At 32.5% G+C, this 25,253-nt stretch overlaps 2 protein-coding genes across 2 annotated transcripts; both read left to right on the top strand.

Moving 5' to 3' along the window:
• Window positions 1–641: 641 nt before the first annotated feature.
• LOC125070605 (glutamate receptor 1-like) lies at window positions 642–17,604 on the top strand. The gene is made up of 11 exons (XM_047680546.1): window positions 642–676; window positions 11,023–11,234; window positions 12,377–12,519; window positions 13,873–14,045; window positions 14,339–14,565; window positions 14,701–14,800; window positions 15,059–15,237; window positions 15,311–15,418; window positions 15,540–15,706; window positions 16,324–16,521; window positions 17,475–17,604. Exons 2-11 carry the CDS (start codon window positions 11,223–11,225, stop codon window positions 17,521–17,523), a joined length of 1,356 nt encoding a protein of 451 aa, XP_047536502.1. The 5' UTR covers window positions 642–676; window positions 11,023–11,222; the 3' UTR covers window positions 17,524–17,604.
• A 1,152-nt stretch (window positions 17,605–18,756) lies between these two features.
• On the top strand, window positions 18,757–24,834 carry LOC125070629 (glutamate receptor 1-like; the record flags this gene model as incomplete). Its single annotated transcript, XM_047680577.1, has 11 exons — window positions 18,757–18,862; window positions 19,594–19,736; window positions 19,877–20,036; window positions 20,252–20,444; window positions 20,943–21,112; window positions 21,691–21,920; window positions 22,249–22,348; window positions 22,950–23,128; window positions 23,203–23,307; window positions 23,808–23,974; window positions 24,633–24,834. Coding segments are annotated over 11 exons (1,755 nt in total), but the record flags the coding sequence as incomplete, so codon positions are not given.
• Between the last annotated feature and the right edge of the window lie 419 nt (window positions 24,835–25,253).

Here is a 25,253-nt window from a genome sequence, read left to right as displayed (position 1 = left end):
GCAAGTAAGCAAGATAGCAATAATATCTGCGGAATATTATCATAGAACGATAGATTATCTTGTTAAAATAGCAAATTAATAAATTAATTATGTGCAAGTCCCATAATATATTTAACATACAGATTTATAAAGTAATACAGAACACAGTCGCGAAGTTAAGTTGTTTTACGAGCGTATAACTGGAATCTAAGTACGTTTACCTTTTATATCTTGTTACCTGAAATGATTGGTTGATGCTTATTTAGCTAATTTAAAAAAATAAGTAATATAAAACTCGACCTCCGTGGTCGAGTAGTTTGTACACCGGTTTTCATGGGTACGCTACTCTAAGGTACCGGGTTTATTAGTTCATTGGTTTTATACGGTGTCTTGGGTCTGGGTGTTTGTGTTACCGTCGTTACTTCTGATTTTCTATAACACAAGTGTTTTAGCTACTTACATTGGGATCAGAGTAATGTATGTTATGTTGTCCAATATTTATTTATTTATTATTTATAAAAAGTGTCAGACAGTAAACGTAACACTGATGGGCAAATAACCCATTTTGAGGCTTGGAGCTCGTTGCACGCTGTTCGAATGCGATTTGGTGGATACACTTTTTTTCGTAACAGCTTGCTAACTACTTGTGGGCTATGGCGTCCTCTCCCTTTGAGGAGGTTTGGAGCTTTTTCATACCGTTCCAATGCGGGTAGGTAGATTCATGTGGCAGAATTTCATTGGAATCAAATACACGCATTCCTCACGATGTTTTCTTTTCCCTATTTATAAACCTAAATTCAACGCATGGAATTTCAATGGTTCTTGTCTGAGTTTGAACTCGCAATCATCGGTTCAACACGCGTTCTAACTGCTGAGCCATTTCGGCTCTCCGGCTGAGACTAATTTGGCAGAATTCCCCCTGCCGCATACAGTTTTGTTCATCACGTTTTCCTTTAACTAAAACCTTTACCTTTAATAAACTATAAAAAAAAATAAGTACAATAAAATTTGCCCGAGTTTGAACTCGCCATCTTCGGTTAAGAGTCCCGCCGCTGGGCCATCTCGGCTTACGTGCATAATTACTGAGCTTACTTTCTTGTTTTTACTAACATTTGCTCTAATTCGTGCCAGGGTCTAATTAATTTATATTAATCTGACAAGTTACGGTTGTTATATTAATTCCATAACATGTATAAACTCATTTACATATTGAATTAGTAAATTTATCAGTCTAACTTATATATATCATTTTATTAAGACTCAATTAACCCGCAGCTTAAGCACTATGACAACTACAACCAAAACTATATTTTAGTGGTCAATAAAGAAAAAAATACAATATGGGTACAAATACAGAAAATTTAATTATAATTTATTAGATCTAAAAGTTGATGAAAGAAATGAAAGAAGGTACTTCACACCAGCACATCCTTTTTTTTGTTGCCCTTTAGTTACACAAGTTTGTACGAACCAGTGCCTTCTCAAATAATTGCGTTAACACCTTTTTGTGCAGAACTTTTTGGTGCGAGAATCGATTCGATTTATAAACACTCGATTGATTTTGTATAAACTGTATAATATGTGTAAAAAAAATACATACTGTATTTCCGACTAAATAACAAATTTTATCAGCCCAATCCAGAAACGCGAATAATGAAGTAGTTTCATGCAGGGGCCGGATTTACGGGAAAGAATCCGAGGCAAGACCCACGGAGATTCACAATGGAGGACGCCGCCCTCCATTAGAGATTTCTAATTCAAAACACAATGCAGTATAATGATTAAAATATGTTTATTTAATATAGTATATATAATAAGATGTAAATTAGTATAATTCTTGTATTTTAATTTTCTTTATATGTGTTTATTAAAATAATTTAATACTTTGTTCGTCAATATATTAAAACATCCGACTGAATAAATAATGTTTATTCGCCCTCTCACTCACTACTTTCCTGCCCCAGAATCTAGGCTTTTAAATGCAACCCTGGTATCATATTATATTGGCCCTGGGTTATAACATACGTATTCAAGAGTGATAAAACTATAAATAGCTACGTGGTCCTTAAATGGAATGAAGTTTTTGCATAGGAATGTAGAGTCATTCATTCATTCCCTTATGTCACTGCAATGCGATCGTCATATTTTTGCGCATTTTGCAGCTCGGGATTCCAAGAAACAAGATGGCTGACTCATTTTTGTAGCGTGCTTTGGTTTGTCCATTTTTAGTGTGTCAAGGCCTAAAATACTTATAGTTTATGTTATACTTAGAACTTATAACATAATAAGTATTATATGTAAGTAATAAATATTTTTAAAGGAAAAAACTTAGTTATGTAGGTGTAGAGTATCCACGGTGGGGTGGACGGATTGGGTATCACTGGTTCTTTAATGCCCCACTTCACGTGGAAAAATTTTGCCACTTTTCGTTACCGGGAAAGACCTAAAATAATCTAATCTCCTTATAAATACTTAAATAAGAAAGCGGATTCTAAGGTAAATCTTAAGATTTTCTAGAAAAACTAAGATTTTCCGTCATCAGTTGGTAAATATAAGTATTTATTATAAAGGGACGACATTTTCGGACTTTAACCATTCCAACCTAACCTAACCTAACATGTAAATCCTAAGATTTACCAAGTGAATAATTGTAAAAGTTCGAAACCCAAAGTTTTATGGACATTTACCATTCATAATCGGCAAATCTTAGGTTTTATTGGAAAATCTTAAGATTTACCGTAGTTCGAGATTTTACAGTAACATATACATATATAATGCAATACCAAAAGGCTTAACTCATGCAATAAAAATGTCTGCGAGAGATTGAACACATACCACAAAAAACTGTAATTTAAAGTATTAATTTTACAGTAATGTTAAACCTATCGAAGTTAATGAAGTTTAAAATATTTGTCTTAATATACTTTGTAACGGGAAACTCGCCGTCAAAGTGACTCACAGTCGTGTCTGATATTGGCAATTCGTGTTATCGAATCTTGATTGATAGTAATTAAAAAACTAAGCCAAGTCTTAATGTATGTTATTTTGTAATAGAGTATTTTTAAGTTTTTTTTTACAATGGTTAATTCATATCCAATTTTATGACAGGATTTTTTTTTCATGTATCTCATGTAAAATAAATTAACGATTTAGCTTTTAAGTGACAAAATACAATATGCAAACTACCCACAAACAGAGGCACATATGCACACGTATACTCTATTCCAACCATAACGGGAAAAAAGTAAAATAAACAACTTTTGACAGGCAAATGACGCGATATCATTGGTCGAGAGCTGGATTAATCTATGTATGAATTTGCAACAAAATGGCGGTGTGAACGTCGACGAAACTGTTATCGGTATTTTAGAAGTAAAATTGAAGTGAAAATAAGTGCAATAGTGTTGTATTATAAATAAAGATATATTAATCATAAACTCTTAGTAGTGCGCAATATAGCTGAGTTATAAGCAGATCGCATGAAATACGTTAATCTAAGGTTTGTTTATTTTTTTTCCTACTTCCATCGGAATAGGCTATATATACTGATGCTAAGACACGCATGTAAACACTCAAGAGGACAATTTAACCTTTTTTTAAATTAATTTCATATGTACTTATTACTTTATAATTTATTGTTTAGAGAAGAAGAGAATAAACAAAAATTAATTTAAAAAGAAAATGATCTCTCGGTACTATTTGTGTTCCCCATTGTTCTATAAAAAAACACAAAGTACTATTTAACATAGTAAAGTGTTGTGTAGTGTAACCGTAGTGATGATATAGTGTAGTGGTGAGCAATAGCCATATAATAGAAGTCAAGTACAACAATTCGTATTAAAAAAATCCACCAGATTTACGATACAACAATTTAATACACAAACAAACATGGTAACAATATATCAGGTGTGACGATTTGTTCTAGTACATGTTCACAACAAAACAATTAAATATTTATAGCGCAAAAATGTGAGGTTATTGGCTATAAATACGCAATTTACATAAAAAAATATGATTAATAAAATTAATCTATTTCCTTTGGTATGGTAAATATTTTCGATATAATTGTTTTTATAATTACTTGATCGAATGATACCGTGGAACATTTTATATTGTTATGATTAAAAAACAAATTGTACATAACCCATTGAATATTTATAAAAATAAGGAACATTAATTTGTTTAAACTTTTTTTTTTATGGCATTGGTTGGCGGACGAGCATATGGGCCACCTGATGGTAAGTGGTCACCACCGCCCATAGATAAAGGCGCTGTAAGAAATATTAACCATTCCTTACATCACCTATGCGCCACCAACCTTGGGAACTAAGATGTTATGTCCCTTGTGTCTGTGGCTCACTCACCCTTCTAACCGGAACACAACAATACAGTGTACTGTTATTTGGCGGTAGAATATCTGATGAGTGAGTGGTATCTACCCAGACGGGCTTGCACAAAGCCCTACCACCAAGTAAAAAAAAAATCATATATTTTCTGTTCATACATTTTATACATTACATAATTTTATTTATGATTTTGGAACGGATTTCTTATACGCGGCTTTACGCCTCCTCCAGGCATTCCCTCTCTTTCTCTCTATCACTATCTCTTTCCTTTATATGTATGTATTAAATAATATTATTAAAACTTATTGTTCGTTAACGATTTAATTTATACGAGATTTTTAATAACTTGTTAATTATTCTCAGACGTTGTTAACTTAGTTCACGATGTTCGTTCCAATCGCGTATCCTAAGACATCTTTTTTTAAGTTTACTTATTTATTTATTTTATTTCTACTTTTTGATTTCAGATATATTTATAAACGAGCGTCATGGCGATAGTCAATAATAAAAAACAAATGAAAGAACAAAAAAATTATTTTGACGTCAAAAATGTATCGATAATGTTCCTAAAATTTTGAGGCTTTTCGTTTATTTACGCGGATCTCTAAATGTATCGATAATATTTTCACGTAAATCTTTAAATTATGTCTGAACTATAATGACATGTTAGTGTAATAAGGAGCATAATGTCTTATGGGCGTGCCGTTAACTCTAAACAGAATATTTTATATACCTTTATGGTACTGTGAAGGATAAAAGTGTAATTTGCATCATTAATTTACTTACTTATTTCATTTATTTATAAGTTAAATTATATCTTACATAGATTTTAGTAGGACTAATGACTAGTGAATTTTATTTATTTCATATGGCATAGAACATATTGATACATGATTTTTACGAAAATTTTGGTACTACCACATAAAACACACGAAAACTAGCTAGGTAACTTTTTTAATTTAATTTAATTAGGTAGGAAAACAGAGTAATGGGCTGCTTCGTTGTATTTGGTCACTACCGACCATAGACCATATTAGCTCTGTAAGAAATTAACAGATTAAACAATCTTACATCATTCAATGCGCCACCAATCATGTAAACTAAGATGTTATGTCCCTTGTGCCCTAATTACACTGGATCAATCAATCTTCCGAGCCGAGATGGCTTAATGGTTAGAACACGTACATCTTAATCAATGATTGCGGGTTCATACCCAAGCAAGCACGACTGAATTTTCATGTACTTAATTTGTGTTTATAATTCATCTCGAGCTCGTTGGTGAAGGAAAACCTTGTGAGAAAACCTGCATGTGTCTAATTTCAATGAAATTCTGCCACATGTAAACCCATCAAACCGCATTGGAGCATCGTGGTGGAATGTGATCCTAACCTTCTCCTCAAAGGGGAAGAGGCCTAAGCCGCAGCAGCAGCAGCATTGGGAAATTGACAGGCTGTCAATAGGTACGAGGTACACTCAGGTACACACAGGTCAATGTACGAGGAACTAATGTATCTCTTAATATATTGCTTGAGTCAACTTTACTGAATTACGTCTCTCATTTACAAGAAATATTGGTACATAGGTATATATAAGAAATAATTAATATTAATATTATGTTACGTAACAACACTTTATGTGTATGACTGTACAATGTTATAAAAATGTTCCCCTTTCTTTCTTCCATATCTCATTTAATATTTAATGCAAAATGTAACAGAGGCATAATATATTCGATGTCTTCGTAAAAACCTTCGTAAGTCTTACCCGATGGTCTGTAACAAGAGTTGAAAATGCAATTTAAAATAATATTTCCTTTCGTCTTTTTTTGGCTGTCGTTTATGCGTTGTTTGAATGCAAATCTTCATAATCTCATTACTTCATTTGTCATTTCTGAAGATACACCGACCGCTTTGTTAACACCGAACTTATGTTGGACTCCGTGTAAGTTTTTTTTTTTTGTATAAAATACTAGCTATCCGTCCCGATTTCATACGGGTAGAGTAAAGGTCTACATCGTTACCCAACGTTTAAATTTATTAATATAATATGTATGTATTGTACATACGAATTTTCCTCTTGAATCTATCTATTTATTTGTGAAAACCGCATTAAAATCCGTTGCCGGTGGGTACCGACTTTGTTTTATAGTATGTAAAGAAGTATGTAGGGACCAATGTGTCACCATCATTTATATACATTGTCACAAATAATATTAATCATTCCTTACAACGTCAATGCGCGACCTACCTTGGCAACTATGATGTTACCCTGGCTCACTCACCTGTATCGCTTCAAACTAGATGACTACTCAGATGGGCTTGCCCAAAGCCCTACCACCAAGTAGAAAGAAAAGATGAGCAAGTAACAAATTGTTGTATTTCTGACTAAAGATAGAGATTAATGGAAGAGAAAAACATCGATTTATATAAATAAATAAGTTAAATCCTACAAATACGTTTCTACAAGACAGAGGCCCAAGCCCATTCCATCCCAGCCTAAATTCCCAAGCAACGTGTCTAGGGGGCACCATTCCATGGTGAGACGCCCCGGAAGATCTCTTAAATATATATTATATATAGAATACATAGTAAATACTTCGTAATAAAACAAAAAATGTTCTTGTTACGTTTTAAACCTAAATATAGAAAGAGGTTTTTAATTCGGTGGATATTTTGAATGTGTGTGTGCCAATCTGTAAAACGACGTAAGAAGCTGCATACATTTTTTTTTCCTCATTCTGATTGATATCTCATTGTTATTATCGAGAATGTTTTAATTTTATTTTAAGTCGAGAATGATTGTCTTGTACTTAGTTTTAAAATGAAATCAAAGTAATTGGCACAATATAAACTTGATACATTAAATTGTAATTGAAATCTCATGCGGTATTCGACTCCTATGAGTATGATAAAAGTTAAGCGGAGGTCTGTTTGTATGTGATAATTTAAAAATTGAAACATTAATTTTGACACCGGGATTAAATTTGTTATCCTTGAAAAAAAAAGTTATAAAAATTACAATTTCGGTTTGTAAATAAAGTATGTCCTACTTTTTCAGTTTTCTGACCTTCAGGATCGAACTAGCAATTTCCACATCACTGGGTGACCCTTTAAGTTTTTTATTAACTATAATATTGTTATGTATAGTAATATTATAAATTGGTTATAATTAAGTCTATCTCTCTGTTGCTCTTTCTCGGCCAAGCCACTGAACCGAATTTTATGATTTCTTTTATGTAGCTTGATCTCCAAGGAAGGACATAATCTATTTTCTTATTCCTAACTCCTGAAGAAGATATTATCCTTACACCCTCTCTTCCTTTACTCTTAGTCGTATAATGCGATGGGACGGCTGGGCCAACCGGAAAGAGTCCAAGTTCAAGACCGGTTCAAGACCGGTTTCAAATCCTTTTCAAAACACGAGAGCGTAAACATTGTCAACTTTTGATGTGCACATCTAAGTTCCCAAGGATTGTGGCGCATTTTCACACACAAAAACAAAAAAAAAGTTTTTGTTTGAGTGCGTGTGTGTGTTTCATATTAGCTTAAACATAATAGAGTGTAACAAAGCGCTTACGCTTGATTGGGAAGTCACTGGGATAAGATACGGTTTTTCCTAGTTTAGGGGTACAGGGCCATTTTGATTTATGTAACATATTGTAAACCAATAAAAACATTATTTTTATTTTAGAAAACGAATAAAAACAAAAAAAAAACACCAACAAAGTATTATTTTTATAGGTAAATGATTCTGCTTCGCATTAGTGAACGAAATCGCGTGTAATGTTCGTCTAGAAATAAATAAAAACACCGAGTGCACACATTCAAACTTCCCACAATCCAGTTCACAACCAGTCATCTAATGAACATTAATCAAAAATACTTGTCTAAACGCAATTTTTTTTTGCAGTCGAAACGTTGTCGCTGGCCACGAAATTATTTAAAGAAAATATTTTCTTGGCACCTTCTCTTCAAGCCAACCGAACCGAGTATTTTCTACATCAAATAGTAATATTGGCTGATTTATCGTGTCCGGGAATCGAAGTGTTTTTAACACAGGTCTATATCGAACAGTTTAATATACTTATACTTATAATTGGTATTACGACTCGTTCGCTGAGAACACGTAATAATTATTCCATTGAAATAAATCAACTGTAAATATAAAATGGGACATAAATTTTAATTTATGACATGTACTACTTGGGTTTTGATATTTTTATCTATTAATTTTAATTAAAAAATAATATTTTGTTAAGTTTATTAAAAATTAAAAACAAACTTTGATTGTGATGCATGCATGGAGGTGCATTTTCTGTAGAATATTAAAGATTCTTCATTCTTAACGTTACTGTTTTTTAACTAGTAAGAATTTATCATAGGTAATGTGAGTTGAGCTTATTCTTCACGCTCTCACGAAGGTGCGCTCTTTCACTTTAAATTATTGGCGTACATTAGTGTGAGTGATGGATGTGTTTACAAGATTTAAGACAGACTGGCGTCGTAACGCGTTACGTAACGACGTGTTTATCCTCCCATAATAAGTTATCACTTCAAAACATACAAAGTTCAAGTTATATACAAAGATTATATATGAAATAATTAAACGAAAATTTAACGTGGAATGCCTCATAATGTTTTTACTATCTCCACCGCTAAACAGGAGATAGTAAAAACAGAATTAACTATAGTCCATTCCAAACACAAAATGGCAAAAGTTAAATAAACAACATTTGACAGCGAATTGATGCCAAATAATTGGTCAATTCAATATGTATTTGGGAAAAAATGGCGTTTCAACGTCGACGAAACTTATCGGAACTTAAATAATTAAATTGGATATTAGTAGTTAAGTGTAGTAGTGCACAATATAGCTGAGCTATTAGCAAATTACATGCAATACGTAAATATAAAGGTTGTTTATCTTTATTCCTACTTCGATTGGAATAGGCTATACATTTCACTCTATGGTTTTCTGGCGTGAACCCGAAATATTTAGTTAAGATTAATGTAATCGAACAATCTAACTATTTTAATATAATAATCTAACTTATTTCCAACAAGGTTAGCGATCAAGGATACTTCAAGTCTCCATATAGGTGGTTGTTACTGGATTCCGACGTCGGATCTTACAAATTCAATTTATTCAATAAACTCGACATTCCTCTCAATAGCGATGTCGTTATTGCGAAAAAAATTGACGATGATGAGTACCAACTTGTTGAAGGTAAGTAATTAGTTCGCTACTAATACTTATTTTGAATTAGTACCAAGCTTAGCACGACTTTATCAGTTCTGAACCTACATCGTTATACTTCGACAATGACTGGTCTAATGACGACTGAAATTAAAACAATTTGAGTATTATTTGCTTGTTTAAAAATGTAGAATGTATCTAAGTTTCAGACAGAACACGACAATATTGAGCAACTGTTTCACGTAATAAACGATGAAGGTATATTTCGACAAATAAATAATATACACCCACACACATTATTTCTTTGATTAAATTTTCTAACTGTGAGGATTTTCCGGAAGAAATTGCTATTAAGGAACAAAAGCGCGTTCGTATATTGTATAAAATCAACTTTAAAATATTATTTATTCAAGTAGACTCACAAAGCTTTTGAATCGTCATGATACAATGTTGAATTAAATATAAAGCTACCACCTGTTCGGAAAGAAGATTCTACCGAGAAGATCCGGCAACAAACACAGTAGCCTTTCCACTATTTTATTTACAGAGTATGTTAGTGAAGTACAATTAATTTTTTGTATATTCTAGAAATCAATATACATTTCTCCACGCTTTTTTGTCTTTTATATAATTTTGAATTGAGTAATTATGCCTTATTTATCAATGATTTTTGACATGAGCTTTAAATTTTTAATAATATAAGTACTATAGCACTCGTTGATAGTTTGAAGTATTTAACTATCTAGCACATGATATAAACAAATTAATTTATTTAAGTAAATTTGACACAGACAGTAATAAAATTATTTGCATAAGTCGATATTAATTATATACACGAGGTCCATATCACAAGTAAGTATTTACTCTAACTTTAAGTCATTTATATAACTTGTTAAAAAATTATTGATCACTGCTGATAGGTAAGCGCATATTTAGGAGTACTATATCGAATAGGAATTCGAGGATACCTGTGTAATGGTTTAATTTTAAAATTAAAGGATCTGGTGAATAATCTTCAAATGTTTGTGTTAAAGGTGGAGAATTTCTTGGCCCATAAGTGGCATATTTACTATTAGTATATGTAATAATAACAAGTATATTACTTTTAAAAAGGAAGGTTATGTGTATTAAAGTCGATTTAAAGAAATTAAAGTGAATACTAAAATGTAAACAGTCTGTAAATGTCCCAATGCTTGGCTAAAGCCTCGTCTCTCTTTGGGGTGGTTTGAAGCTTAGCTACAACATTCTGCTCCAATGCGGATTGGCGATAAACATATGATAGAATTCAGGACACGAAATTAATTATAAATGATTACACTACTGCCTGAAGAAAGAAGTAATGATTGCAGTGTGTTTATTTATTCCACCATATATTTTAAAAACCTGAACAAATTTAGATGTATTTGGCATCGTTAAGATCCCAAAATCTTCCCGAGTGATAACACCTATAATATATATTTTTAATTTATTTGGCAGCATTCGTTTGTCATTTCTTTTGCAGTCGTTTTTTTTTAATTATAGTATTATTTTACAGCTTATAAAGTGTCGGTTACCTCTGACGTCATTTACACAACGAGAGGCGCTTGGCGATCCTCCAGAGTTGAATTCATAAACAAACCGATATCAAACAATTTCCTAATCGAAATAGCAGGAAATAACACGAGTAATGTGACAACAACTGTCAGTGGAGAACGAAATGGAATGGACCTGAAGGTTAATGACCATAGTGTTATTTTTATAGAAGTAAATTTTTAAAAGTCAAATAAGTAAATGAATAGTAATAAGTTTTTAAATATATTAAAACTTCTTGTCTATGCTGTTGACCGTTGAAGAGTTCTCAAGTTTGGAAGCTTGGGTGAAGAATTGGAGCATGCTTACCATAAAAATACCATAATAAAATGTTAACATGTTGTTAGGTTTTCTTGTCGTAACTATACCTGATCATCATGAAGTTTTATAATTATAGAAAAGGACATATAGTGTATATTACTTTACTTGGTGGTAGGGTTGTACAAGCCCTTTTGAATGGGTACAAACCGCTGATCATATTATACACTCGCAAGCAGTTACACTTGGTATTGTTGTGTTCCGATTTGGGTGAATGAGACACATCTCAGCTCCCGAGGTTGGAGGCGGTTATAGTGAAATGATTAAAATTTCATACGATGTCAATGTCTACGGGCTGTAGTGACCACGTACCACCAGGTTGCGCGACGGCATGTGTGCCAGTCCGCCTACTGAAGCCATAAAAAATTACCTGATCCCACAAAAGGGCGAAACCGCCACTGGAAGATAGTAAAAATAATCATTTTTTTTCTTTAAATTAATATCAATATATTTTTTATATATTACCTAACGATAATATGTAAGTCACTTAACTGTATGATCAATAAAGTTTAGTTAAAGGAGTGGCTACGATATTTTTATTAATAAATTCGGTTTTGAATTTATAAACGTTTCAATAAATTGTTGGATAGCAGGACACTTGACGGATTTAAAAAGTGTTACATTTTTTTTAAATATTATTTAAAGTTTGTTTTTGGGTCGAACGTCATTATCCGTTTTGATTTAAAGGCTCATTCATACTAGCAACAATTATCGACTAAGATGTTTTTTTTTTATATATTAAGTATTTTCATATATTACGTACTCGTCACATACATGTAAGTAATTCTCCTGTACGTGAGTATGCCACTGAACTGCTCTTAAACGGCTGAGCCGATTTTGATGATTTCTTGTATATAGTGAGTGAACCTCTAAATGGTTTAGATAAAGTAGAGGGCTAGCTGATTTTGACAGCCTGAAATAATTATAAACGCATTGTTGAAAATTAAAAGAAAAATGTTTATCCACAGATAACAAAATACGGTGCAGTGTATGATTACAGATACACAAAAGTGATTTCAATCAGAAGAAAGAACTTACGAAGGCACATTCTCACTATGGCGAATGTAATAACCGATAGCAATGAGACCAAAAAACATCTAGATGACAGGCTGTACGTATTGAATACTCAATTTTTAATCATATTTAAAATTAAATGCTAATTATCACAATGAACAGGCATAAGGGTCATAACATCTTAATATAGGTTCATGTTGTAATATATATATATATATATATATATGTTTACTTTATGTTTAAAATAGACTTGGAATTACATGTATATACGGAAAACTTCAGTAACACGAATAATTTTCATTCATTTTTTAATAACGAAAATGATTCACAACATAACTATACAAAATATATATAAAATTAGGTTTAATAAGTGGTAAGTTATTATATGTCTCAATATTCAAAGTAATTATAAGCCAGTGAAGATATAAATCGATCTTCTCGTCTTCTTAAATCTCTAAACAAACAAAATAACTCCTAACATATACCATTTACAAAAATGGAACTGTTCAAAATTATTCAAATCAGTGCCTCTATACATTCAAACCTTATCAATAATAACATATTCGATACATTATCTGAGCTGACATGTATGACAAAGGCCATGTATAAGTGTGTTCGTATGGTCCGGCTTGTATGACTAGAGCTTCTGTCTGTAGACTGTCAAATCTGAGAAAAAAAATGTCGTCGACAATGTGAGTATCAAGCGTAGCTGTCACGCACACAAATATAATAATTTGTAGTAAGAACAAACAAGAACTACATATATAAATAATCTAGGGACTAGATTAAGCTCAAGGCGTATAATCACATCTTAAATCCCATCGTAGATATTGTAAGTTCTAAGTCCTGGTACCATAGTCATTGGACGAAGTATCAGGTGGTCCATTTGCTCCTCTGCATCATTGGATTCACATTAAGGGCATTCAAGGTTAGTGCCCAGTGCGCCAAAATTAAATATTTTTCAAAATATGAGTACCTAATAAACAAAAATATGAGTGAGTCATTTTATGTATTGGCCATTTTGTATTCAAACTTTAACCATGGAATGCAAAATTTCAATAATGGGACGGTATTTTTTAAATTGCCCTTGGGCAGCACTAATTCTGCACTGCATTTGCCTTCCAAAATATGTAAATAAAGAAACTAAAAAATTCTTAACCACATTTGGACATAGGCCTCTCCTCTCTTTTGTTCACTACAAACAGTTCTTGATTATGTATAATACAAAGCTTCCACTTTATCTCTTATATCCACTTTAATTCTACATTCAAGGTTCTGAAAAAAACTTCGCCTATATTCAAAACGCCGAGTTTTCTCGACTCCACATAAAATATACAAGATCATTTAAGATGTCGACCAATTATTTCACCACAATTCAATATCAAACTTATTTAATTGTCTTTACGCTACTGTGGCTGGAATTGGTTATAAATAAATAAGTCTGTTATAGAAATCTTCATCAAGATTCCATAACTAAGATGTCTTATATGGTCGTCAAAATATGCTTCGAAATGTTGAATGCGACTGAGAAGCGTATTTTTACGCACACTTGGGGTTATAAGGACAAGAACGGCAATTGGCAGGGAATAATTGATCATCTACTAAAGAAGGAAGCTGATCTTGGTAATTAATTGTAATTGTACTATATATTTACTGTTGTGAATTAAACAGGAAATTAGTATTTTTTTTAATAGCTAGCTTAAACTCTTTATCTCAATCGACTTAAAGAATTCAATTGCAATCATATAATCGATAGCACCTAAAATCGCTTTAGAAAAAGTTGGAAAAGTTAAAGGAAGGAAGTTGGAAGGCAGAAATAAATTTGTGAATATAATATTATTCTAAAATTAAAAATTTCAAAAATAGATGCTTCAAAATTTTTTTAAAGTTTAGGAAATCGCGTTCACGATTTTCAGGTACACTTACAATATTCACGCAAGAGCGTATGAAGGTTATAGATTATATAGCCATGGTTGGGTCCACGGCTGTGCGGTTCGTGTTTAGAGAACCACCCCTGGCTTTGCTGGAGAACATATTCGCTTTACCGTTTACAACAGCAGTATGGGTGGCCATATTCATCTGTGTCATGGGTTGCGCCTTGTTTTTATACATTACTTCGAAATGGGAGGCTTCTGTTGGTATGGTGAGTTTTAATTCAATATCTTTGTTTTTGTCGAACTCATTAAAACAGAATGGCTTTTTAATATCATAATTTTTCCTTTTAATTTTCCTTGACATAAGGATTTCTTAAAATATGGGTAATATGGTCTGCTTACAGCACCCGTTGCAATTAAATGGATCATGGGCAGATGTGCTGATTTTGATCATCGGTGCCGTTCTGCAGCAGGGTTGTACTCTCGAACCTAGATATGCAGCAGGTTGGAAATTTGTTAAGTTTTATTATATAATATCTGAACACAACTTCATTGATTTTATTATGAATATATATATTTGTTTATTATATCGACAAAGCTATTTTTAAAATAGGGTATTAATAGCATACATTTTAAAAGTGCAAACATTGTTATTTGAACTAAACCTAAGTGGTACTTAACCAGCGAGTCAGCCTTTATCCATTACGTCAGTAAAAATAACAAAGCGCATGCTATATACTCAGCTCTGACTAAATTCTCCAGGTAGGTGTGTAACACTCCTGTTGTTCGTGGCACTGACTATTTTATACGCGGCCTATTCCGCAAACATTGTGGTCCTGCTCCGAGCTCCAAGCTCTTCGGTAAGGTCTCTGCCAGACCTTTTAAATTCACCTTTAAAACTTGGCGCAAGCGACTTTGAATACAATCGCTATTTCTTTAAGGTACAATTTTCAAATAACTTTTAATAGGTAAATTATAAAATACATTTGTATCATAATTTGCGTTTTATTTTAGAAACTAAATGAGCCAATAAGAAAAGCTATCTATAATAAAAAAATTGCACCCAAAGGCAAGAAGCCTAATTTTTACACGATGAAAGAAGGAGTCGACAAAATAAGAAAGGTAAATAGCACCATTATAACTTTAAGATATTATAAATCATAATTGTCTACATCTAAGGATGTATATCGAGCTTGGAAATTCGGTAATATAACGAAAGTGTATGTCAAAATGTTATTTTTAGGGATTATTCGCTTTCCACATGGAATTAAATCCAGGGTACAGGTTAATACAAGAAACATACCAAGAGGATGAGAAATGTGACCTCGTGGAAATTGATTACATCAACGAAATTGATCCTTGGCTACCGGGACAGAAGCGTTCGCCTTATAAAGATTTATTTAAAATCAGGTTAGTTTGTAAGTTTAAATAGTTTTCGCCAAGTGGTCAAAATTCGACCTTACACAAAATTTGCAGAAAATATTTATGAACTTGCATGTTTTTTTTATTGATATATGATAATTGATAACACAAAGGCTCATCAATAACTTTCAAACAGAATGAAATAAGATCGACGAATTGACAAACAGAAGAGAAAAAGGTACTAAGCTGTCTTACCTTTGCCTATTTATGTATAAATCAAATAAAAATCCTAAGACATATAACATTTGTCATTGCCAAAATTGAACGAGTAACATATTGTCCTATTTATAAATTCAGCATAGTTTCAATAATGTTCTCTCGGACTAATAACGCCCGCATTACGGCCCTATAAACTGAACTTGATAACACTTTTATTTAATATAATTAAACATAAAGATGGGTATGTATTACCTGTTCTATATCTAACTGAATTAGGACTTAGTAAAAATGTACACTGGCTCCTTACTTCTGATCAATAATAATTTACCTTCGTGGTAGTTCTTGAAAATTGAAAACTCGGAGGTTACGGAAGAGGCAATCAAAAGTAATACCCATAGAAAGCGATAACTCAATATTTACTGCAGTTATTCAAATATTTATTTCAGCTTCATCAAGATCCGTGAAACGGGTATTCAATCAAACATCCATCGTCGTCTCCATGTTGGCAAACCGAAATGTTCCGGGAGCATTTCCACCTTCAGCAGTGTCGGGATTACTGACATGTACCCAGCCCTTATCGCTACGTTGTATGGCATGCTGATTTCTGTCGTCGTACTTATACTAGAGATCACTTACAAGAGGTTGTAAGTATAACAACATTAAAAACATTAACAGCCTGTAAATTTCCCACTGCTGAGCTAAGGCCTCCTCTCCCTTTGAGGAGAAGGTTTTTGGAGCATATTCCACCACACTGCTCCAATGCGGGTTGGTGAAATACACATGTGGCAGAATTTCGGTGAATTTAGTCACATGCAGGTTTCCTCACGATGTTTTCCTTCACCGCCGAGCACAAGATGAATTATAAACACAAATTAAGCACATGAAAATTCAGGTTTGAACTCGAAATCATTGGTTAAGATGCACGCATTCTAACTCAGCTTTATAACTATAAAGTGGTCATCAAAATTCGTAATTACTCAGTACGATGTTCACAACAGTCGTATAAAATCATTGACTAATATGTACACTACTATATTCGCTCTCCGGTACGGTACGGGCGGAAAAATAAAGTCTTCTGTATATAAATTGTGTCAAGTAAGCATAAAATTGATATCTATTTTCTTCTAGGCTCTAACCTTAATCTGTTATGTTGATTATATGTGATTATAATTATTATCTAATCTACTTTAATACTATTACAATAATGAGTCAAATAATTTCACTATAATGCTCTCGGAGACAAACAGAAAAAGATAATAACAATTGTGCCACATGTGCGCAATCGTTTCGGCTAAATCACTGAACTAGCCCTTCCCGCTTCTTTCCTTTTCCGTCACTGTCATACAATTTTGATTCTGAACAGCTTGTCTAGTAGTATACATCTAAGTCGATGTATAGAATACGGTCATTACGGATAATCCAATGAAAATTTCCATCCAAATGTGTTGAAAAAATTGTTTATATATAATAATAGGTATAAGTACTATATTGCTACAGAACCAGTAATCATTTATAAACGAAAAATTGGCTTAAGTAGTTATTTTTCATCTGAAACTAGAGGCAGTATCACAGTAATATTAATGTTTTATTTTTTCAGATTACACTTAAGAGAGAAAAGGAGATTATTAAGAAAATTAATAAATTGAAAAAAGAACAGTGAAAACTTATCACATTTATTTAACTGTAATGTAGCTTACACTGAATTAGAAAATAAATTCACCCCAAGACCTATAATTGTGTTTAATTTCCTAAACTAACATTTACGAAGCTCACCAAGTACGTAATTAACGGTAAATCGTCACGAAAACGTCCATTTAAATTTGACTATGTTCCTCACCCTGAGCTTGTCTATAATGAATAAACATTTAGTTAATATATTATGAAAGAAATTAAAACAGAGTATTATGCGTATAAGAGGCAGAAGAACTGAAACAATTACTTTAAATATTTTCGAAGACCAATTACCGTCCCCACTAGGCATAATCACTTCATCCGCAAATGTATATGATATATTATAATGTATGTATAGGTACGTAATTAATGTACATATATATTTCATCTTGTAAATACTAGATGGCGTTATGTCAAATTGTAGATCATTCTGAATCGCGATGGCAAGATTCGCTAATTGTTTGCATATAGCATTTATAAATTTTTTGAATAAACATTTTTACCAGTGGAACCTAATAGTTTTATTAGTAAAACATTAGTGTTGTGGAGCATCCTTAGGATCGACTGAGCTAGTTGTTCAATGTAATTCCCTTGGAACATTTTGTTCCTCAGACGTCGACAAATTTGCAAATTCTATATCTTGGTCGCTTTTTTATATTACATACTAGCTGAACCTGCGGCTTAAACCGCGAGAAATTTATAAATTCCATACTTGCAACCACCGTTTTAGGAGTAGAGTTTCGTAAAATCCGTTCTTAGCGGAAAAAAAAACCCTAATGGAACTAACCTGCCAAATTTCAAGTGTGTAGGTGTTATAGATTCCGAGGTTTCGTGATTAATCAGTAAGTGGTATTTCACTGTTATATATATATATTTTATGACGTAAAATTAAGAAGTATACTAACTTAATACTTAATCCTGAAAACAAAGACAGATAAATATCGTAAGAAACGTTTTAGCATAAGTACGTACCAACTGAATTCTTAATATAAAATTAATATACCGATAGACAGACAAGTTCTCTATAGAAAAGAAAATTAATTACATGAATAGTTCACGAATAACCAGTAATATTTCGATGAAACAAGTTTTTAATACGATACAAATTCGTTGAAAAGTCAGACCTGATAACACACAAAATTAAATAATTTCTAAATATTTCCAAAATGTTTAAAAGAATTATTCTGTTTTCATTTTCATTATGTTATTTAGTCCTTGCTAAGGACCAAATCACTGTCAATTTTATCAAGAGTTTTATTGCCAATGAGAATAAACCAACTATGCTTATCTGCAACAATTTGTGCTGGAGAAAAAGTTAGTACCTCTATGAAATTTAATTGAATTTTAAATTCAATAACAAATATATTGACTGTGTTCTAAGTATGGCGTAAAATAAATTTTAGTAATGTTTTATGAGTAATCGAAAAGTTTTTTACGCTCTTTGCTAATCCTGCGATTCGGATGTTCGAATACCAAATATTTCTTAAGTCTCACATTTTTTTTTTATAATTGATGATATCGGTAGGCGGACGATCAAATGGGCCACCTGATGGCAAGTGGTCACCACCGCCCATTGACAATGGCGTTGTAAGAAATGTAAACCATTCCTTACATCACCAATGCGCCACTAACCTTGGGAACTAAGATATTACGCCCCTTGTGTCTGTAGTTACACTGGCTCACTCAACCTCCTTCAAACCGGAACACAACAATACTGAGTACTGCTCTTTGACGGTAGAATATCTGATGAGTGGGTAGTACCTACCCAGACGGGCTTGCACAAAGCCCTACAACCAAGTTTTAATAGATATTGTTTCTTGCGCGGTTATTGTATAATATTAATTGTAGTTTTAGGTTAAAAGTAACAGAATTTGTGTTATGTTTGCTTAAATTCTAGCTATTCGAACTTGCCAAACATCAATGAGTTTGTATTTAATGATCTGAAGAATTCTCATAAATTGAAGAATTATTACTATCTGGAGAATTGAAGACCACTACATTCTTAGTTACTGATGTTTTGTTTTCAATGTAATTTATTGTTTCAGGTGAAGAAATTGCATTCTTTAAAGAATTAGCTGATGCGGGTATTCGATCGTCATCTGTTTTCATAGAACGTTCTTCTCTTCAAGACCATGCCTTACTATACTTTGTTGATTTAAGTTGTCCTCTTGCAGATGTTGCTTTGAATGTTGGTTTTATTTTAACGCATATAACTGAAATAGGTCGCTTAGATGTGAGACAGATGACCTGACCTCTTGGGATTTTCATTAGCAGAAGCTTATCGCTTAAAAAAAATTTAGACTTGTAAATTTTATTTCCTTTCTTTAGATTTCAGGACACCTTCGATTCCCTTACCGTTGGCTGGTTTTACATCACAAAATTAATCATAATAATTATGATGTTAAAAATCTTTGGAATCTACCGTTGTTGGCTGATAGCGAATTCGTCTTAGCTATACGAAACGGAGACAAGATAACGCTTTCAGAATGTAAGAGATTCTCTTAATCTGATAATCATCCCACACATATCTTTTATTGGAAATTTTTTAGCGAAGAACTTATAATGAACAATTTAAAATATAAAAAAAAATATCTTTATTTAACAATTTGTTGTGATTAATGAAGATGAAGGAAGCTAATGTTCTGATCCATAAGCGTCAGTAATATTTTTGAAAATAATATTGTAAAAAGAATTATGTTTCAGTACACAAGCCGTCTTCGAACGGCCCTGCGTATTCAAATCCTCGTGGATACTACAATGACATATTTGTGGACACTAGAACCAATCGAGAGTTGTTCAGAAGAAGAAAAGACATAATGGGTCATCCTTTAACAATGGCCAACGTTATACAAGACAGCAACTCATCTATATATCACTTGCCAAGGGAAAATAGACTGTACGACCCAGTATTAAAGTCATTTATTTCGATTCCATCGTATAACTAGTAATTAACAGCATTAAATCCAAAATCCAGCTGGTAGTACTATTATTTATTTTGACAGTAGCAGATGTTCAACCTGATAGTAAGTGGTCACACTCTCATAAATCCTCATCGGCAACCTCAAGCGATCAAGGCTTAGCCAACAGCGCCAAGATACGTACCGTATCGTACAAATACTGGTGGACTCTCAAATCTCGATGGGATGGCAACTAGACACGAAAAGAGATATATTCGGCATAGGACAAGGCCCAGATGTATAACACTACCAACCTTCTAGATATTTAATCAGAGATTTGACTTCGAAACCATTAGACATAATATAAATACAAAGTGTTACTGTATTGTATTGTCATATCTTATAAGGATTCAGATATAAATAGTCATGCTAGTATTAAAATTTTTTAATGCTTTATAAAAATGATTCTTAATCAGAAATCCAAATATATTCGCCAGGGAACTTTATCACGATCCCATAGCTAAAAGATCATGGATGAACGTACATATCGCATTTCAAATGCTGAACGCAACGCCGAGATACATTTTCAGTCACAGATGGGGCTACAAGCGCAATGGACAGTGGTCTGGAATGATCAATGATCTTAACACTGGTAGAGCTGATTTAGGTACAATTTTTAAACTAATTACTTATTAAATTATGTTATCAACACTAATATTGAAACAAATAGTTCGTTAGAACTCGGTAATGTCAAGATCATCAATCCGATTTCTAAGATTTTTTTTATGTTAGATAGCCAATTTTGTAAAAAAGGTCAATAGGCTATCACATCACACACCCACGGCGGAGCACTAATTCCATGTATGTAACTGGGGAGAGCTTAAAACTAATTTCATTGAAATTAAATGCAAAGAAAAGTTGGACAGATAACATCTCGTCTTATCCCACTACTGGATAAAGACTTAAAAGTTCTACTGTTAAAGAAGAGCATGAACTGAAGAACCATGCAATAGCGTGGTTGGGACGAACAAATAGTAGAGTTGTATATATGATAAATTCAGATTTTCTCGCGATAAAAACACTACCAATGAATTATGGGCGTTAACTTAAGGACTTGAAATCTCATCTTGTTGATTTGACCGCGACCTTCATTTAAAACAACTGCTTTCTATCCATTAATCGTTTTAGCTCGTCTACAACAATAGTAGCATGAGTTAATTTACAATTTCTTTCTTGTTGTTTTAGGTACAAATTGTGTTGCAAGTTCGGATCGACTAGGTGTTGTTGTCTTTACAGATTCAATATCTAAGTTTAAAGTTAAATTTATCTTCAGACAACCACCCCTTTCCTACGTCTCAAACATTTTCACGCTACCGTTTTCTTTTAACGTCTGGATGGCGACTATTCTCACTTTTATCATATCTAGTGTAACCATTCTTTTGGCTTCTAAATTGGAAACTCTAAGCTTGGGCAAGGTATGGTATTTTCTTGACTTGCTTAATGTGCTAAGTTTTTATTATTAATGTGGCGAAAAGTTGCAGTACTTACGACTTGATATTATTACTATTTACTACATAAAAAATATGAATATGAATTCCACCTCGCTAATTCAATGCTTGTTGATGTAAGTAGAAGTGACAAATTTTCATCCGAAACGAAGAAGCTTACTCACGATATTTTCCAAAACTGCCGGGGACACCGAGTCTTTTTAAAAATTTTAATTATTTGAACGCTCATTTTTCTGTTATATAAGATACTTTTGGTGTTGTGAAATCAGTATTTAAATATAATGTGTATTTCCAGACACAAACTCAGCTCGATGGAAGTATTGGAGACGCAATGCTTTTGACAATGAGTGCTTTAAGTCAGCAGGGTTGTTCTAAGGAACCGAAACAGCTATCAGGCAAGATATTAGGTTATTGAATTTGTTATGGTATCCTTTAATCATACTATATTCAATTCTCGAGTTAAAGCTTCTTTGAATGAAAAACATGTAACGTTCAGTAAACGATTCTGAAACGTTTTACAATCAACTGATATTGTTTAGTTTTTTTATAATAACGGTTATATACTGTTTTTTTTTTCTTCTATAAGAGTGTATTTCGTACAGTACAGTTTTTACTTTGTGGTAGGGCTCTGTGCAAGCCCAACTCGGCAGGTACCACCCACTCGTCAGATATTCTACCGCCAAACAGCAATACTTAGTATTGTTCTGTTTCGGTTTGAAGGGTGAGTGAGCCAGTATAACTATACCAAAGGCACAAGGGACATAACATCTTAGTTCCCAAGGTTGGTGGCGCATTGGTGTAATGTAGGGAATAGTTAGTATTTCTTACAACGTCAATATCTATGGGCGGTGGTGATCACTTACCATCAGGTGGCCTATTTGCCCATCCTACTATCTATTACATAAAAGAAAATTAAATAAATAATATCACGAAAAAGTAAAATAAAAATTAACATTTAAAATATAGTTTATATTTAATGGTCATTTTCAATCGCAGGTCGTATAATGTTATTCGTAATATTCACTGCACTAATGGCTCTTTATGCGGCGTATTCGGCTAATATTGTTGTGTTATTACAAGCACCTTCTAATTCAATAAAGACGTTAGAACAACTCGCCCATTCTAAAATGACAATTGCCGCTTTAGACGTCGATTACAATCATTTTGTACTTAAGGTAATTCCATTTTCGAATTTAACAAGTTTATTTTTTTAATACAGTTCGTTTAATGTTGTTTTTATTGTAAATAGGCACAAAAAGACCAACTGAGACGTCTTATTTATAAAAGAATAAAACCAGAAAAAGGGGAAGGGCATTTTTACAATTTGAATGAAGGTGTGGAACGTGTGAGGCAGGTAACAAAGACATATTTTTACTTTTTTATCAACATTTTATTGAAACTATTGCGTAGTTATATGGGATGTTTAATTTTTATTGTCAAACGATATTTAGGTAGTTCACTGTACAGAATTTATATTGTTATGACGTGTCGTAAGTTCGTAACCTACTTCTTGTCTAATCAACAACAGTCTTCTGATATAATAATACAATACGTGTTTTTATATTAGAAGACTAATTTGTTTGATATTTTGATAATAATACGTATTAGTGACCCAAATGATAATTAAATGTTAAATTTCGAAAAGAATACAAGCGATATTTTTTAAATACGTTGTGAAGGTTTAAGAGAGTAAAAGTAGACAGTACTTTTCTGATCATTATCCTCTTATATGATTTACAACTCTCACGATTAACAAAAGGTAAACGACAAAAAAAAATATTTCTTTTGAAGTGAATGGTGTTGATCGTTTCATAACTTACTGAGTTTTTAAATTTACGTTTGAGTATTTTGCAGGGTTTGTTTGCGTTTCATTCGCTCATGGAATCAGTATACCGACGCGTTGAGGAAACATTCTTGGAGACAGAAAAATGTGACTTGATGGAAGTGGATTTCATGAACGCTTTAGATCCATTTGTACCAATATACAAGCATTCGCCATACATAGAGTTGCTGAGAGTTGCGTAAGGAATATTATTGTTACTATCAGATAGATTTTACATAAAGAAAACGTTATATCAATATAAAGAATCATTTGTTTCTGACTTAGCTTATAACTGGCATGAGTTGCAATTTGTCCTTGAACTGTTTTAAAAATATTAGCCCAAAGAATAATTTAACGCAATAATAATTGTATGTCTTCATATAAAGACCTCATCTATTACTTCTTTCACCGAAAATTGTCTTTGAAAGATCGCTGTAAACGATAAGAACGCCTTTTTGCTTATTCTTTCCTATTATGTAACCTTTTCGTTAAATGCTATGCAATAAAGTATAAATAAAGAAAACTTAAGAAGTACAATTTTTTCGTTAAAAGTACTTTGTCAGGAATCTTCAAGCAAGCTTAAACAACATCTGCAACATTCTGCACCCATAATAATCAAGATTTTAACTCAATCGAATAGACGATGGTCGAACAAATAAATTCATTTTATAATTATAATTTGATGCCATAAAGCATAGCTTAAATTAAATTATGTATATAATCTATTTTAACGTATCTTCACGAATTAGATTAATTAAGAAATAGAACTTTGCCTCCCACGAGACACTTAGATCCACTCAGTGTTTGATAAGCTTTCGAGCAAATCTATAAATGTTATTTATGTTCAACGCCTTCAGCTTCAAGCGCATCCACGAGTCTGGTATTCAAATGGCTCTCCAAAAACGCATTGATGTCCCGAAGCCGCGATGCGCGGAGAAAATGTCGGCTTTCAGCAGCGTCGGTCTACCAAACTTACGACCAGTTCTACTATTTATGATGTATGGGATAACTGCTTCAATTGTAATACTAGTAATCGAAATCTTAGTACATAAAATGTAACTATGATTATATCTATTTAGATTTATTAGAAAAATTAATAGTAAAATACAATAGGAGCTCGGTAAAATAATGTTCTGATAATTTGAAATTAAATTGATAATTTTAAGTCTAAAATTCTATGAAAATAAAGATTTAAAGAAATATGGGTTGTATCTATTTGGTAGGTACCAGGTACATTGATTTTTTTATGTTTTTGAACTGTATGTTTATATCAATAGGTTAATCAATTAAAACTAAGTGGCTAAACCTTACAAAAAAATTATGCACTATTTACGGGACTATCAGAAGAAAAAAATATGCATATTAAAAAAATACGACGATAAAAATGAAATAGTCCATTCGAAGAAGTTCTTATAATGAAATATTATTTTTAATTGTATTTATTGTCAGCTCTTTCAAGGACCTGAGGAACTTGTCTT

This window comes from Vanessa atalanta, chromosome 17 (genome assembly GCF_905147765.1).
Source record: "Vanessa atalanta chromosome 17, ilVanAtal1.2, whole genome shotgun sequence".
Taxonomy (NCBI): Eukaryota; Metazoa; Arthropoda; class Insecta; order Lepidoptera; family Nymphalidae; genus Vanessa; species Vanessa atalanta.
The sequence above is the reverse complement of the archived record's forward strand: the minus strand, read 5'-3'. Positions and strand labels throughout refer to the sequence as shown.

Excerpts from the sequence above, each read along its gene's own strand:
- LOC125070605 (XM_047680546.1), top strand. Across the intron at positions 14,046-14,338 it reads AAAGAAGGAAGCTGATCTTG|GTACACTTACAATATTCACG; the intron begins GTAATTAATTGT and ends CACGATTTTCAG. Across the intron at positions 15,419-15,539 it reads GAGTCGACAAAATAAGAAAG|GGATTATTCGCTTTCCACAT; the intron begins GTAAATAGCACC and ends TGTTATTTTTAG.